Raw genomic sequence first — 16,795 nt, 5'->3', positions numbered from 1 at the left:
TCCTTGCTCTCCTTGATCTCTCAGCGGCGTTCGATACCGTCGACCACGGTATCCTATTGGGACGGCTCAGGGATATGGGGGCGGGCGGCACAGTTTTGTGCTGGTTCACCTCCTTTCTTCGGGGCCGATCCCAATAGGTGGTGATAGGGAGCGAGAGGTCCCATCCTCGGCCCCTCCTGTGTGGGGTGCCACAGGGCTCGGTTCTCTCTCCGCTCCTTTTCTACATCTATATGAAGCCACTGGGTGAGATCATCCGTCACCATGGGATGAGGTATCATCAGTATGCTGATGATACGCAGCTATACATCTCCATCCCTGGTGAGGGAAGTGATGCCGTGACCGCCCTCTCGCGGTGCCTGGAGGCTGTGAGGGTCTGGATGGGGAACAACAGGCTTCGACTGAACCCTGGTAAGACGGAGTGGCTGTGGGTTAATGGTGCCTCTGTATCCGGGATTTTGTCATCCTTGGTGCTGGATGGGGTGGCACTGCCCCAGACAGACCCAGCGCGTAATCTGGGGGTCCTCCTAGACTCACGGCTCCTGCTTGAAGAGCAGGTGGCAGCCGTGGCAAGGAGGGCCTTTGCACAACTTCGGGTTGTGCATCAGTTACGCCCTTTCCTGGATTGGGATGCCCTTCGAACAGTCACTCACGCCCTTGTTATCTCCCAGATAGACTACTGCAATGCGCTCTACATGGGGCTACCCTTGAAGAGTATCCGGAAGCTACAGCTGGCCCAGAATGCAGCCGCGCAGGCTATTTTTGGAGCCCCAAGGAGAGCCCATGTAACACCTCTGCTCCATGAGCTGTATTGGGTGCCAGTTTGCTTCCGAGTCCAATTCAAAGTGTTGGTTATCACCTTTAAAGCCCTACATGGCATGGGACCAGGTTATCTAAGGGACTGCCTCTCCCCTATGACTTCAACCCGTCCCACCCGATCACATAGAGAGGGCATGCTTCGGACCCCCTTGGTGAAAGAACTTCGACTGGTGGGGTCCAGAAGGCGGGCCTTCTCTGCAGTAGCACCTGCTCTTTGGAACATCCTGCCCCCGGAGGTGCGATTGGCCCCCTCACTCCTGGCCTTCCGTAAGGCTTTGAAGACCTGGTTCTGCCACCTGGCCTGGGGTGGGGTGGGAATACCTCAAGCATGGGGATGGCTAGCCCCATAGAGGCCTTCTGCCTTCAGCCTCAGGTTTTTCATCCTCTTGGACTCTCCTTCTCCTTTTTAGTAATGTTTTTAATTAAGGTTTTATGTATTTATATATTTTATGTTTTTAATGTTTGTTGTGAATCGCCCAGAGTTCCCCCATTGGGGGGAGATGGGCGGTTGAAAAATTTAATAAATAGATAAATAAATAAAATAACTATCATGCTTTTTGCTGACCTACTGTGTTTGGTATAAATGAGCCCCACGCTTCATTATCCTTGTGCATACAAAGTCTAGTCTACAGGCAATTCGCTCACAGGTGGCGAGCGCAATCAGGTCTTCAATCCACTGAGCGAACACCTATCTTTCCAATGCTGCAATATCAGTCCTTTGGCCATAGTAAGGGCACGGAGAATCCATTTACGTTGTCCGGTTGTCAAATTCGATGTCCTAGGCATGCAGTTCAAAAGAACTTTATCCTCTGAAAATTTTAAGGGGAGGTATGTACATTAAGATTACACTAAAGGGAGATGTGATGGCAGAAAGTTTAGGAACCCCTGCCCTAAATGCACCAGGGTGGGGCAGCAGTCTTTGTGTGGTTGCTCAGACTCAACACCAACTTGAGAATCAAAAAAAGAAGGGTTCAGTGTGTGTACAGGTTTGTGTGTGGGGTGGAGGGAGATGCAATTTTCCAGTCAGGGCTCCCGTTTTTCATAGACACAAAGAACTGGAAGAGACAGCAGAGATCTCACAGCATGGCAGGCATTTTGTGAGCGCTCCCTCAACATTTCCTGAAATGCCAAATGTGTGAGAATTCCGGTCTCTCCCCATTTAAAGCATTCAGAAAAGATTGTGGGGTGGGTTCATTTTTTAAAGGAGGGGACCTCTGAGCATTATCGTAAAGAGGACTGCCCACCCCGCGCCCTCATTTGGTGTCCCCTCAGTTGGCGGGAGGTGACTGTGGCTTGTCTGTTCCCTGCAGGGCGATATCCAGCAGCTGCTAATTGTGTCAGACCATCAAGCGGCCTACGATTACTGTGAACACTACAGCCCAGACTGCGACACGGCTGTGCCAGACGTGCCTCATTCTCAAGATCCAAACCCCGATGAATACGTAAGTGCGAAAGAGACGTGGGAGCCCGGTGTGCCATCAGAGGTGCCTTTCCCAGGGAAGGTCTTGGTTGGGGAGGGCAGAGTTTCCCGGGCCACCTTAGGGGTGGAGGCTGGAGCCAAAAGGTACGCCCCACCATCCGCACACAGTAGAGGTCTGTAGAGAGGATCCAGATCTCAATATGCAGAAATACATCCTGTGGAGTGTTGGGAAGACAGAAAATGATCACTCTCTGTTGTGGTGTTTAACACAACCCTGTTTGGATATACATGGATTCTGTTCCATAAAGGAAGGTTTTCTTATAATTAAAGAATACCTATAATACCAACAATATGAATCAGAAGTGCGGTCCGACAATAGTTGAGAAAGAATAATCACACAAAATATTGCTCCAACCATACCCTTCCAAAACACACAAATGCCCCTCTATGAAAACATTGAAGACTTGGAGATGGTGAGACATCAGAATCCAGATACGTGGATGGATGAAAGGACATCGCGCAGTGAAACGTGCCTACTTCATCGGTCCTTTTATTGATCATGACTTTCTTGACTGTCACGGGCTGGTTAACGTCCATGTGCAAAATGTGAGCATCCTCACGCAACATCTCTTGGAACTTCCATGTAAAAGTTGGTGAAGGTCTGAAAAAAGTTTGCCAGCCCCTTTGAAACCCTACACAGTGATCTTAGCTGTAACCTACAATGCTCATTGGGATTTTATTTCTTTAAATGAGGATGGGAATGGCTCTCTTGTACAGCATCTTATCCTCCCAACGTTGCTTCCTCCAAGCAGTAATTCTGCGTGTCCCACTCTATTGCAGAAGCTTCTGGCTTTGTAACAAGAAGCAGTCGTGATGGTGATCATCATTGCTGCTGTTTTTTGAGTAAGCCTCTGCCCTGAAAATTGTGTAACTTCCTCTTGGAAACCAGAAAATCAGCCTGAGAGCCCTCCTAGCTCTGCAGTCCACTGACTGGCTGAGCGCTCTTCACCAGCATCTACACATGCAGCAGAAGGAAAGGGGAATGAGTTGCAGGCGGGAGAACAGCCTTTTCCGTCATCCTCTGTGTTCAGAACCAAAGAGCCCTGCGCTGCGATGTGGAGATGTGGCCTTGGAGGTGGACTGGGAGGAAGAAGCCCAGAAGAGAAGCACGAGGCACAGAGATTCCATTATTAGCTATTATAAATGAAAGTTACGTTTTTGTTGATTTTGTTGTACCCAGCACAGCGCATCAGTACTTGGGGTCATTGCTGAAGGTGATTAACAAGTGGTGGAACCAACTCTAATGAACTGTCAAGCCTCCTAAACTTCGGAAGAGCAAAACGGCACCACCGTGTCAATCCTTGTCATTTACTTACATTTACTTTTCAACCATGGATACAGTTATACTGACTTTCCTTGCACCAACTGTGGAGATGTGAAGAAAAGGTCCCAGTGACCTCTTTCTCCTTTCTTTGTAGCACTATTTTCTAAATGATAGGGCATCAGACAGCAGAATTCTGGGCCCTAATGAGATATTTGCAGTCGTACCCCTCCATCTGTCCCTCAAGCAGTTTGCAAGGAAAGTGAGATGACTTTGTGCATGGTTTACAAAGAAAATTATAGTTATGCTGCTGTGTTTTGACTGTAAGCATATACTGGGGAATGTGCCCAGCCCTGTCATTCTGGGGGATGCTTAGGTGAAAATAGAGATGCCTCTTTGGTGCTTGCAAGCAGGAGTTGATCACCTCTCTCCTGCCACTGGGCTCAGACCAATAATGCGTAATAGACCTGCCCCCTGTGGATGTAGCCAGTCCCCCTTTAACAGCAGCCACGTTGGTGGCCTTCTTCAGGTCTTGTGGCAGTGAATTCCACCATTTCATGATGTCATGTAATGATGCCTGACACCATTTCAACCCCTCTCCTTGTTTCACAGTACCCGGATGGGAATGGGAACCTGGAAGGAGAAGGAGAAACTTACTATTATGAATACCCCTATTATGAAGACCTCGATGATACAGGCAAAGCCGCCCCAACCACTGCCCAGCCTGTGGAAACTGATGAGGTAGCCAGGGAAGTGACTGAAACCACTGAGGTAAGGGACTGTGAGATGGCCGGACTGTCTGCCATAGTGAGATGTTTGTCTGTGCGGATCATTTGGGAGGGAAGGTGTGATGGAATCCCGGATCCTGGGAACATGGAGGAGGGAGCAGGACCAGTACAGGAGGAAGCAGAAAAGGAGGGAAAGCTTCCTGAGTGCACCAGAGGAAGGAAACATGAGAAAGAGACTCAAGTAATTACTTAATTACTTACTAATTACTTAATTACTCCAGGTGTAAGTTGAGCTGTAAATTGTTTGGCAGGTTTCAGGATTCCTACTAGCAATGAAGACCTTTTGAAAAGTCCAAGTGGCTCTTGTTTCCTGACTCTGCCTGCCTGGAAGGGTTTGAGAGAAGGGCAGGGCAGGGCAGGGCAGGGCAGGGCAGGGCAGGGCAGGGCAGGGCAGGCGGGCCCAGGGCATCCTTCCGAGGACCAAGGGAGCCTGTGGGAAGTACTTCTCTCCTGCCCAGGAACAGCCCCTGTTGGGTTGCCAGGTGGATCATCTCCACCATCCTCCATATTTCCTTGTGCGCATGGACTTTTCTCCTGTAAACCCAAGGAGGATGGGCTTTTAGATAATTTCGTTTGAAAGTGTTTTCTCCAAGCGGCTCAAGGTACCATGAGCAGGCCTTGGCCTGGGTACATAGATGCCCTGGAAAAGAAGAAATCACTATTTGGTTGTGGTTCTGATGAAGTGAGCAGGGGCTCCCAAAAGCTTATAAAATTTGTTAATTGGAAAAGATGCTACCAGGCTCCTCCTAATTTTTGCCTTCTGTAGATTAACATGGCTCTCCTCCTGTGTTGTTCCCTGTGGCCTCAGAACATAGATAGATGTCCTGTCAGGTGGGAAGTCTTGTCCTCTGAGTCTGACCTTCCATCTCCTAGGAAGGATGGCTTGAGTTGGGAAGGAAGCCAGCCCAACATTACCAGCATTAATATTCCTCCAGGGATCTGTAACGTTGCTGTTATGGGCAGAAGGAGTAACCTTGAAGAACAGGAGGAAGAGCCACAACCAACACAGTAGCTGGATAAAAGAAATCTGAGCCCGAGGCAGAACCTTAATCTGAGAAAGCATCTCAGACAAGACCCTCCCTGGTTCCCACAAAGATAAAAGGAGGGAGGGGGGAAGTGCACCGAGACTTGCGAGATTTATGTCAGCCCTTCAAGGTAGACCAGACTAGGCAACCAAAGTCATGTGTGCTAATATTACCTTTATTATAAGGTTAGAGTAACAGAATCTTGAAAGTCTGAATGTTTTGGGATGCTCTACTCCATCGAGTCACTCTGTGCAGACTTTTGAAGAGAACAGGAAGGCCCCAGACCTGTGTGTGTTTGTGTGCATGTGAATTCTGTGGCTGCCGCACAGAATGCTCTATGGATGGCTGTCCCACCTCTCTGAGCCACTAGGCTGTCCTGGGCAGAGCTTGTGACAGCTCAGCCTCCTCTTGTCTCCTCTTTCAAACAGAGCCTCACCCCTCCGCCCACACCCCCACTGGAGGTGGAGAAGACCCCGGAGGAGACCCCCACGGAAGAGGACGATCTGCTGATAGATGAATACAACTATGGACCCATTACAGATGAGTACTACACGCCAATCCCTTATGAAGATCTCAACTATGAAGACCTTGACAATTTTGATAAGCTCCCAGAAGGTGGCATTGAGGCAGAAGTTCCCACCAGCACAGTTATCACCTACAATGAAACTGATGTAATTTGTTTTGCATCTTCTAGAGAATATATTTGGGGTCACATGGGAGGCTAATGAAACAAACATGTGGAGCAATTTTAAAGCCAGGCTGATGATTTTGAGAATAAAGTCAGTCTGGTCTAGTGGTTAAAGGGCTTATCCTGGGGGCAGCAAGACCCGAGTTCTAGTCCCTCCAGGCACCGAAACCAGTGGCTGTGGGCCACTCCCTCTCAGTCCTAGGAAAAAGGCAGAGGCAAACCACCTTTGAAAATGTTGCCAAAAAACCTGCATGGATTTGTCCACGTAGTCCCCAGGAGTCTAGACTGACTCAAAGGAAAACACAAAAGACCTTCTTTTCACTAGCACCACCAAGTGATCAGCTTTTGAGCTTAACTGAAATTCTTTCTAGGTTCTCACCTAAGTCTTGGTTTGTTGAAAGATTATGTTCACATGACACACCCAGCCATGCGGCCTGGTTTACAACCCACACCTAATATAAAAAGTTTGGATTGTCTTATGTGAAATAACATTTTGTGTTACCTGCAATGTGTGAACCAGCTGTGAAACAAAACACAACCTGACCACATTAGGATGTTACACAAAGTGTGAATCCAGGCTTTCTCAAGCCAAAGACATAGATGTGGGTGGGATGGGGGAAAAAAAATTCCAGCCTGTAGTTTACTCTAAGTTTGTTTAACATGGTTTCTGGAGGAGGCCACAATTGGGTAGCTCACCAATGACCAAACCAAATGACATCACAGTACAGCTCCAGCTGTGTGTGGACTCAGCCTGGTGGTCTTCAGGCGGGATGCAGGAGACATTGGACAGGTGCATGTAGGCTGATAGATTGCTCTAGGGCCACAGGTCTTATGTGGACGCTAGAAGTTCTGGGAGTCCTCTGCCCCATGCCTTGACCCTGGCTTCCTTCTTCTCCCTGCCTTTGCGAAGTGATCCATTAGCAAGGCAGAGCTGCCCAAGATGAAGACTGAGATCAGCACAGGGAGGTCTCCTCAGATAAAAGCAGAATTTCCAGGGCAGCTTGGAAACTTGACCTCTCTGAGCACACAGGAGAGACCACGCTTTGGCAGGACAAAAGGCAGACAAAATCGCTGTATTATGGTAACTACTAGTTTAAGCGGTTTGAAAAGAGGCTGTTGTCCTCCAGCCTGATACCTTTCAGGTATCTTGAATGTTAGCTCCCATTGACCAGGCTGGCTGGCAGTTCATGAGAACTGTCTTTTGACATATTTTGAAGATCTATCAAAGATTACTCACTTCTGCAGCAGAGGATTGCTTAAGAATGAACCTGGTCCTTTCAGGCCTTTCAGCTCTGATTAGTACATAAAAATGACCGCAGATATTTTATAATAAAGTTCATTTTTGCTTCTGTCCCCTTTTTGTCTTCCTTCTTGGAAGAGGAGGAGTAATAACAATATTTATTCAGTCAATGACTGACAACATTGACAAAATATTACAACACTTAGAAAGATTATTATTATTCGTATGGTTGGTTGCATAGTCAGCCAGATGTTTAGACTGGATTTGGCATTTTTATCCCCCTCTCGAGTCCTTCCCAAGGACCTGGGATAGGCAGATGTGGTTGTTTGATGGCGTTATAGGTATTGTTGCAGGATGGAAGCTGTTCCAAGTGAAGCTGCCTTTTGCAATGGACTGATGGTCCATGCCGATGGTCTTCAAGGGGTGCTCCAGATGTTTTGGGGTTGCTCCTAAGGCACCTATAATTGTTGGTACTATCTTTGCTTTCTTTTGCATCATCATCATCATCATCATCATCATCATCATCGTCATCATCATCATCATCTGTTCAGAGCACACCAAGCACAGGAAGAGTAAGTGAAGGTGAAGAAGATCCTGACAAAGACTTCTCTGTCACTGAGTATGAGGAAGGATACTATGACGGTTACTTCGACAGAACGGAGTCTCCTGATATTGGACCTGGAATGCCTGCTAACCAGGATACCATTTATGAAGGGGTGAGGAAGGACTCTGCCTCTGTCTGAAAGTTAGATTGAGCTCCTGCTGCCAGTTCCTCCTCCTCCACTGCTGTTGGGATCTCATGCTGAGAATCCTGGGCAGTACTGTTGCCTGCAAAAATGTAGGTGCTCCTGGTCAAATGGAAGGTTTCAATGAATCCTCAAGTGAAGCTGACATAACCTCTCCAGGGCAGGAAGCTAAACACAACACCTTTCTGCAAATTTGAATGCATTCTTGCTGTTTCTGTGCAATTGTTTACAGATTCCAAAGAAGCAGCCGGTGAATATCATTGAAACATAAAATTTGACTGGGGAGGTCTCCATATTTGCACACAACTGGATAGTCCCAACAGATCTGGAAGTTGTAGTCCCAACACCTGGATTGGTGGTTTGGCATTATTTGTTTTCTTTGAAAATGCAGAGCAATTTTCAAGTTCGGGATATGGCTGCAATTTGCCTTTTTTACCAAGATTAGCACAGAATAAAGCAGCTTTTGGTGCCATATACAGCTTGGGTCAAAGTAAGAGCAGCCACGAGGGCTTTGGTGGGATGAATGGTGGTGTGGTGGATGGTGAGGTGGCCCAGGAGACATCTGACATGCTAGTCTCTTGTTAAAAGGAACTCTCCCAAGATTGTTGTAAATTAAATAGTGCATTCACTAAGCATCAGAAGTCAGTCAGGAAGCAAAGATAAAGTACTGGTGCTTTGCATTTATTTCTGTCATTTGATCCATGCATCCCTGCTTGCTCCCCTGACTTGCCTCCTCCTTCTCTGGTACAGATCAGCGGACCTCGAGGTGAAAAAGGGCAGAAGGGAGAACCAGCAATCGTTGAGCCGGTAAGTGCTCTTGCCTTGCAGGTAGAGAAACGGTTGCAGAGCCACGTAGCGCAGGAGCTGAGGAATCCACGTTTCCTGTGGAAACCGCCAGCAACCAGATCCGGGGTATTTAGTCTGTGCATCAGTGAATCTTAATAGTTGTTGCATGGTCTGGCCTTGATTCCTGTTGCTTTATGACGGGGTGAACGGAGAGACGCCTGAAATGGCAGATGGAAATCCTGAAGCCTGGATCACTTGAAAGGGTGAAGTGCTCTTACTCGGAGGTCTGGATTCTTGCATACGTGGAAATAGGCTGAACTAGGACTCTTTCTCTTGGACGCACTGGTGTGTGGAACCAGTACCTTTTCCTTTGCGTAAAATTGCTTAGGTGGAGATGCTGAAAGTGGCATGTTTCAGCCACAGGATCTTGGGAAGCACTCGCAATCTCTCCTCGCTCAAGCTCCAGGGAGAATTTGAATGTGGAAATGAGCTGCGGCTGAGATGATCCAGAGGAGAAAAAGCTTGGCCTCCTTCAGTCCCATCTCAGCCCAGTGCTCCCCTGCTTTGACTGTGGAGAAGACGCACAACGTAGGTGTCAGCGGCACCTGATGGGATTAGTGTTGTGGCTGTCAAGCTGAGCACCACGATGCTTTATTCCAGGGCCAGCAGCCAAGTGCAGAAGAGAAGGCGAAGAACCTTGCATAGCATCTCTTAGTAATGTCTCATCTTGAGGTTCTCCTTCAGGATTGCGAGGAAGTCCTCTCCCCCAAATCCTTAAGCCACCCCAAGCTAGCTCAGCATAAAATGTGCTGTCCCCATTGCTGCCCCCTGTCCTGCCCCAGGCATGGTGCCGTCAGAAGGCATCGTCCTTATTTACCACGTACAGAGCCCAGAGGACAGGGATTGGGGAGCCCCTGGATGTTATTCCCTCCCCTCTCATTAAATGCCACCACCGAGTGGGAAGACATCTGCCAATTCATTGAGATGGGAAGGAGGTGAGCTTTGATGAATGGCTAGATCAGCAGTTTTAGCCAGCAGCCAGAATATCATTCACTTTTGCCAAGTGTTTTGTGTGGGTGTGTTCAAAGGGAGCCAGTTGGTATGAGTTGGGCTCCTTTTGGATACAGGTTTAGCACTATTCCAGAAGAGCATTAAACTCTTGTTCAAAACCATCTCCCTCTGTCCTGGTTGACGGTGCAGCCCCCCTCCCCTGGTCACCATCACTGCTCAGCAGCTGCTCAGGCTGACTTGGGTCTCCAGACTGGGGATCCGCTTGGTGACCTGGAAGGGAACAGAGGGAGATCCTGCCTTGAAAGAACCAAACTCTCCCGCTGGCCAAATCAGAAAGGGCCTGGAGGATTGTGCCCAAGGACCACTGGGAAGGAGTGTGCCCACAGCAGCCTAACTTCCTAAATTAACCATGCTGATCCTAGGTTCCTCTGACTGACAAACTCATTGGATAGTGACTGAAGCACATCAGTTTCACTCAGACTACAATTTCCCCAACCCCAGCCAGCCTGGGATGATAGGTATCATAGTCCAGCAGAATCTGGAGAGCCAGCTTTAACCCAGGGCTGTGAGACAGGAATGTTGGAAGCCTCCCCTCCCCACGGGGCCTTTGCTATCTCCCACCTGACCTGTAGCAATAAGAGGGGCCAAGGAATTAAATTTGTAGTTCAGTCCAAGCTTTACCCCACCCTTCTCATCTCTTTGGTAGCATGAACAAGTTTTTGGGGAACCAGCACCCTAATGTATTGATGTGCTTGTTTATTTTCAGCAGCTTATTTTTCCTTATTTTTTTAGCCACATAAAGCACATTTGGACATCTGAATGCAAGCCTAATCAATCTCTACTGTAGAAATCCAGATAACCACTGGATTGTTTTTTTCTTGTGCAAATGTTTAGACTTTGATAGAAACCACTTTAATCTTTTGTGCAGATAGAGACAGGTTTGTGGTGCCTTAAAAATCATTAAGCATGAGTCCAGTAATTCCAGGCTTAATGATTTTAAGATCATTCAGTTCCCAAACTCTACCTCAACTTCATAGGTTTTGTTGTCTACTGTTTTTTGTTCATGTTGCTGTTGGGTTTTTTGGACAAGGCAATCAAGGTTCTAGCCTTTCCAGGACAAACAGAGATCTGTCATACAAACTGCTACCCTACCTGGTTATGCCGGAAGGTTAGCAGCTGAGAGTTCCCTCCGTTTTCTCAGCATGTCAGAGCAAGCTGAAACAAATTTCCTTGTTTGATTATTCATTCATTTCCACAACTTCTGTGGTGCTGTATTTCCAGAGATTCTGAGTGGCTTACAGTATTAATGTAATAAGATTAAGTGCTAAAATCAATTAATACATTTATAAACAATCAATCTGATGTTCCACCATTCATCATGGTTTGTCCCTCAGTGCCTTTCGGAAGAGCCTTGTTTTTATTGCTCTTCAAAAATATAGGCATCTAGGGTTAAGCTGACAAAAGGAGGGCCATCACTGAGAAGGTTCAAACCCAGAGTCCCTGAAGATGACACTTTGTCAGTGGTGGGACCCCGTTCAGCCAGATCTTCCTGGATGGGCAGGCTTAGTCCCAGGATGGCAGCGTGGAGACGATTTATTTATTTATCAATCACCTGTATAGAACCGCCCATCTCACGCAAGGTGACTCTGTCCAGGCTGTGGCCGTGTAGCAACCCTCGCACTGCCCCAGAAGGCGCCCACCAGCCAGCGGGGCTCCCACGGTGGCGGTGCCACGTGGGAGAGCCTCAGTGGACCCAGCGTTCCCTGGGCTGCTGCATGTCGCACCGGCTGAAGCTTCTGGGGGTCTTCGTGGGCAGCTCCACGTAAAGCTCGTTGCAGGAATCTAGCTGTGAGGTATGGGTGACCGTGAGTCAAACCTAAAAAATAGATATATTGATGGGTGATTTGTTATGCAAAACCACCTGAAGACCAGGATGTGTTTTTTGTCATTTGAAACTCCTCTGGCTACAGCTGCCAAAGATCAGGGATTGTTTCCTGCCGTGTTTAATATAATTGCTAAAACACGCTTAATGCAGTTGAAAGAACAAGGAAATTCCCCTCCCTTGTCCCTGGGCACGGGGATCATGGCCCCCACCCACTTCCGTCCCACCTTTCCTCAGGAGCTCAAGGCAACATACAGTATATAGCTCTCCTTCCTCCTATTTTACCCAACAACAACCTTGCAAGGCAGGTTGGGCTGAGAGAGGGGGGTGGCCAGAGTCAGCCAAGGGGCTTGCACAGTTGAGGGTGGACTAGACCTGGGTCCCCCCACTCCTATGACGCGCCTTCACCTCTGTGCCACCCCGGCTGCAACTGGCTTGGTCTTTGCTTTGTCCTCCCCAGTCCGACTGGCCCCCCACCTAAAAGCCACCCCCAAACTGGGACCCTCTGCAGTGATTGCTGCTGCATTCGCACAAGATGCTTAACCAGGCCAGGTAGAGACTTAACAGCTGCACTCCCACGACTGACGGGCGTCGGTTGGTGTCAACCTTGGAGAAGGTTTGCTGCTTATTGATCCTGATCCGGCCTGTTTTGGTTCATTAATGGTTCATTACGGTATATTGTGGCAACCTAGAAAATTCAGGAAGCAAGTAAAGCACACTGTGCAAGTGCCCCCACTGAGGCTGCAAACCATTTGGGACTTCCCTTCTGGCTGGTCCAGCTCTCTCCTCCTGCCCAGCTGGGCCCCTTCAGCCGCCCCCCCCCCCCCCCCCAGCAGCCTTGGCTTGCTATTCTAGCCTCCGCTGGAGGGGCCGCTGGAAGAGAAGGACCTGCCCTGAACAGAGACCCGCATCTGCACTTAGAGAGCAGCGAGTGGCAGTGCCCGTCTCCTCGGTGGAGCAGCTGCCATCCCCAACGGGCACTTCCGTGGAAAGGGCAGCTGGGAACGTGCCGGCTGCTGGGCTTGGAGAAAGGCCTTCACTGCTCCTCTTGGGAAATGCAGCCTTTGCAGGGCTGGAAGTCAGAGCAGCACGAGGAGGTGGGGTGGGGGGGTGGACTATGGTCTCCCCCACAGTTGCTCCTATTTAAAACTCTTTCTCCTGCAAAGGATAAGCTGTGCATGCCTGTGTGAGCTGGGCGAGATGGTAATGCAGGTGGCATCAGTTGCACGTGGTTGTCTCACAGTTCAAGGATCCTGAGGAGAGGCAGGGAGGGGTGTCAGGGTGGGAATTACCAGGTGGTGCTCATTCCTGGCCCAACTCGCTGTCTGTCTTGTGGCTATTTAATGTTCTTCGAGTAACAAATCTGGACTTCCTGGGCTCAGAGTGTGCGGCTAGGTGCGCTTTGCCTTCCCCGGGCCGTCTGTTTGACTCCCTGCCCTCCCTGGCCACTTTTCTTAGATGCTTTTGGTGTAAAACTACAAAAAAATGGGGAGGTGGCCTTCTGTATTGCAAAGCGAGTTCTGCCCCATCTTCATTCCCAAGAACGTTTTTAGGTCTCATGGAGCTGGAGACATTTTTGGAAAGCAGGAATCTGGCCTCAGTTTGGAAGGGTGCCCACCTCTTCTTCTGAGGCAGCTCCGTTTCTGCTCTGTTCTTGTTGGCGTCTGACTTCCCTTTAAGGCAGCAGCCCCTGGACGGGTCTTGGGATGCCTTCGAGCCCCAGCAGACTCTTGGGAAATTAAAGGGGGGGGCACCCAGGCTTTGTTGGCAAGGGTGCCAACTGAGGGGGCTCCAGCACCACAGCTGTTTCGGGAAGAGGAAACTTTGCTCCAGATGGCCGTTTTCTGAGAGCACCTTCAGGTCCTCTCTCATTTCCCTTGCGCCCCAAAGGTGGTCTGTCCATGTCCTGTGACTCACCAAGTAGTCTTTGCATGGCTCGGAACAGGGGTGGGGAGGAGGCTCTGGGCAGTCTTCCCAATCTGCTCTGGGGCTGATGTGCAGAAACCAGGAGAACTTGATTCCTCAGCGCTTTTGGGGTTGGGATCCATGGCCCCAGCAGCTCCAGCTTCTCATCTCCTGTCCTGCAGGACTCTGACCACTTCCTCATTTCTGGAATTCACACAGATGAAGCCTGGAAAAGCACCTGGGCAGATCTGTGGAGGAGAATTGCCGTGGCCTTCTTGGGTAGTCGTCAGGAATTGTGGATCTGTGCCCAAAGATGGTTGGAGGGACCTGAATGTCAACTCATTCCATGTATTATTTATATCAGCCTCCATATATGACCCAATTCCATAAAACCTTGGGGGGTACACCACTTTTGGTACACCAAAAATGAGCTTAGTAAAATCGTGGTGCTTGTCTTTCCTCCTCCCTCCCTCCCTTCCTCCCTTATGCACTAGATGCTCGTAAGCAGTGCTGGCAATCAGGGTGAGACTGAATGGGATTTTCTGGAGGGATTCAGCAGTTCTCCTTGCAGCCATAAACAAAACAAATGGTGCAAATATCTGTAATTCAGAGTGCCCGGTGCTGATCAGTCTTTTCAGCTGCTCCTCCTTCTTTTTCAGGGCATGCTTCTCGAAGGACCACCTGGCCCAGAAGGCCCAGCAGTAAGTTGCTTGCGTCTCTTCGCCTTTTGGCCCCAATAATGGGTGTGGGTCTCCTCCTGCTGCTCGAGCAAGTTTGCGAAGGCCGCTGCCCCTCCCCGCAGTTGCATCCATACGATGAACGTGGTGCTCCATGGCTTGCCTTGCAAGGTCAACCTGACCATGCAGAAGTAGGCCGGTCCTCTTGCGCTTTCCCCCTCCGTGACGAGCATGGGACTTTCCTTGTTGCTGATGTTCCCTCTTTCTCTTCTCCATCAGGGACTTCCAGGCCCTCCAGGAACAACTGGGCCAGTGGGCCCAATCGGAGATCCTGGGGAAAGGGTAAGTTAGCTGGTGTTTGACGTTCTTGGATTGGAGGGTGGCACCCCCTTCCCAGACTTCTGGTGTGGTGGGGCAGGGAGGTTGCAGGCCATTTTAGGGTACAGTATCCCAAGCCAGGCTGGGTGCTGATAGAAGGCAGATGGGGGCAGAGGCTGACTCCTCCTCGCTACAGAAGGAAAGAAACAGCCTCATATTTCGAAGGGCCCCTTTCACCCCGAGGTACCCTCGCCTGGCCAGTATGAAGCCAAGTGACAGCTTGCCAGACCCTCTTCGCAGAGAAACCCTAGGCCAGTAAATAAATAAAAAGTTATGTAGCAGATTTATTACCACACGACTCACATTCTGGATCAGGTCCATTTCATAAGGTGGTTGATCACTGGACACAATCTATAAGGACATGTTATCCCAAAATACAACTGTTTAGTGCTTAAGGTACCGCAACACTCTGTTTTTTTGTTATGGAAGATTAACAAATCTTTTCTAACCATTATTGTTGTTGGTGGTGGTGGTGGTCACACAAGTCAGCCAGATGTTTAGACTGGATTTGGCATTTTTATTCTCATATCCTCAAGGACCTGGGGTAGGCAGATGTTGCTGGATGGTGTTAAAGGTTTATTGTCGCAGGATGTGAGCTGTTCCAAGTCAAGCTGCCTTTTGCAATGGACTGATGATTTGGCCAATGCCGATGGTCTTCAAGGGGTGCTCCAGCTGTTTTGGGATTGCACCCAAGGCGTCTATTCCTATTGGTACTATCTTTGCTTTCTTTTGCTGCAGTCGTTCTACTTCTATTTTCAGGTCTTTATATTTTGTGATTTTCTCCAGTTCTTTCTCTTCTATTCTGCAATGCCCACTATCCAGACTTTTTTGTCTTTCTTATCAACAAATGTTCAGTCTGGGGTGTTGTGTGGCAAGTGCTTGTCTGTTTAAATTCTAAAGTCCCAGAGCACTTTAGCTTCTTCATTTTCTATTACTTTGTCTGTGTTGTGATCCCACCGGTTCTTGCTTGCCGGCAAGTGGTATTTCTTGCAGATATTCCAGTGCACCATTGTTGCTACTCTGTCATGCTGTTGTCAGTAGTCAGTCTGTGCGATCTTCTTGCAGCGCCTAACAGTCCACTGTTTCTTCAGCTTCTTTGCAGAGACGGCATTTGCTGTCTGTTGCTATCTGTTTCTGTTTTCTCAAATAATAATAATAATAATAATAATAATAATAATAATAATTATTATTATTATTATTATTATTATTATAAAAACGTATATGCTGCCCGACTCCCAGTGACTTGAAAGTTTCCCAGTCATCTAGGAGTAAAGACATGCGCATGGAAGGCAGGGTGGTCCTGGGGATGCACCGTTCTCCAGGATTTCTCCTTCCAGCATGGAGGAGAGAGGGAGACATGAGAAGATGGCAGAAAGCTAGAATCCGCTTTTCAGCACACCCGCCAGTCCCACCTCCTACTCAGTGCAGTGCAGGCTAAAATTACAGGCACCCCAGCAAATGGCCCTCCAACCTCTGCCTGAAAGTCCCTCGTGAAGAAAATCTCAGCACTTCCCAGCAGAGTCCACTGCTGAGTGGTTCTTGCGATTAGGACTGATGCGGTATTGTCCATTTTCCCATTTTCTACTGCAAATTCATTTCAGCCTGTTTCATCAACTAGCAACTTCGGGGTGAGGATGGGGATTCACAGAAAACCCCACCCTCAGTGATTGGGTTCTCATCATGCTGAACCAGGTTACTTAAAGACCCGAAGCTGCACGCAAAGCTTAGCTGATGTAAACCTTAATCAGGTTTTGCTGTTCTCAGTCTGTTTGCAAATCCAGTTCATTTCATTAGCTTATGATTCAGTCAACTTCTGTGAACCCAGAAGATCAGCCGATGGAGTGACCAGGTCAATGGTACTGCAGAGGTTAGCTACGAGCATTTCTCTTGTAAGTCCTTTCCTGAGAATTTGCACTTTCTGCAAACAGTTTCCCCTACATATTTGGGTTGGGTGTATATTTTGCCTCACAGAGGCATTGCGATCCCCGTTCCTTCAGTTGTGAGATACATGGCAACATTCTGAAAAGGACAGGTTCAAGCACACTGTCGCATTGCTTCACACACTGTTTGGGCAACATGGGTGGGGCAACTTTACATTTAAAAAAATCATAT

At 48.6% G+C, this 16,795-nt stretch overlaps 1 protein-coding gene across 2 annotated transcripts in view; it reads left to right on the top strand.

Annotated features, from left to right (window-relative positions):
• The window catches only part of COL5A1 (collagen type V alpha 1 chain), a 198,733-nt gene that overhangs the window by 80,411 nt on the left and 101,527 nt on the right, over window positions 1–16,795 (top strand). For both annotated transcript variants that reach the window (XM_088147231.1, XM_088147230.1), the window contains exons 5-11: window positions 2,127–2,258; window positions 4,170–4,328; window positions 5,799–6,041; window positions 7,850–8,014; window positions 8,795–8,851; window positions 14,288–14,329; window positions 14,585–14,647. In XM_088147231.1, the coding sequence (XP_088003357.1) occupies window positions 2,127–2,258; window positions 4,170–4,328; window positions 5,799–6,041; window positions 7,850–8,014; window positions 8,795–8,851; window positions 14,288–14,329; window positions 14,585–14,647 (861 nt within the window). The remainder of the gene's footprint in view (window positions 1–2,126; window positions 2,259–4,169; window positions 4,329–5,798; window positions 6,042–7,849; window positions 8,015–8,794; window positions 8,852–14,287; window positions 14,330–14,584; window positions 14,648–16,795) is intronic.

Source organism: Python bivittatus, unplaced genomic scaffold (genome assembly GCF_059951505.1).
Source record: "Python bivittatus isolate LINGU-HERP-01145 unplaced genomic scaffold, Pbiv_v1 ctg000160_np1212, whole genome shotgun sequence".
Lineage (NCBI taxonomy): Eukaryota > Metazoa > Chordata > Lepidosauria > Squamata > Pythonidae > Python > Python bivittatus.
The sequence above is the reverse complement of the archived record's forward strand: the minus strand, read 5'-3'. Positions and strand labels throughout refer to the sequence as shown.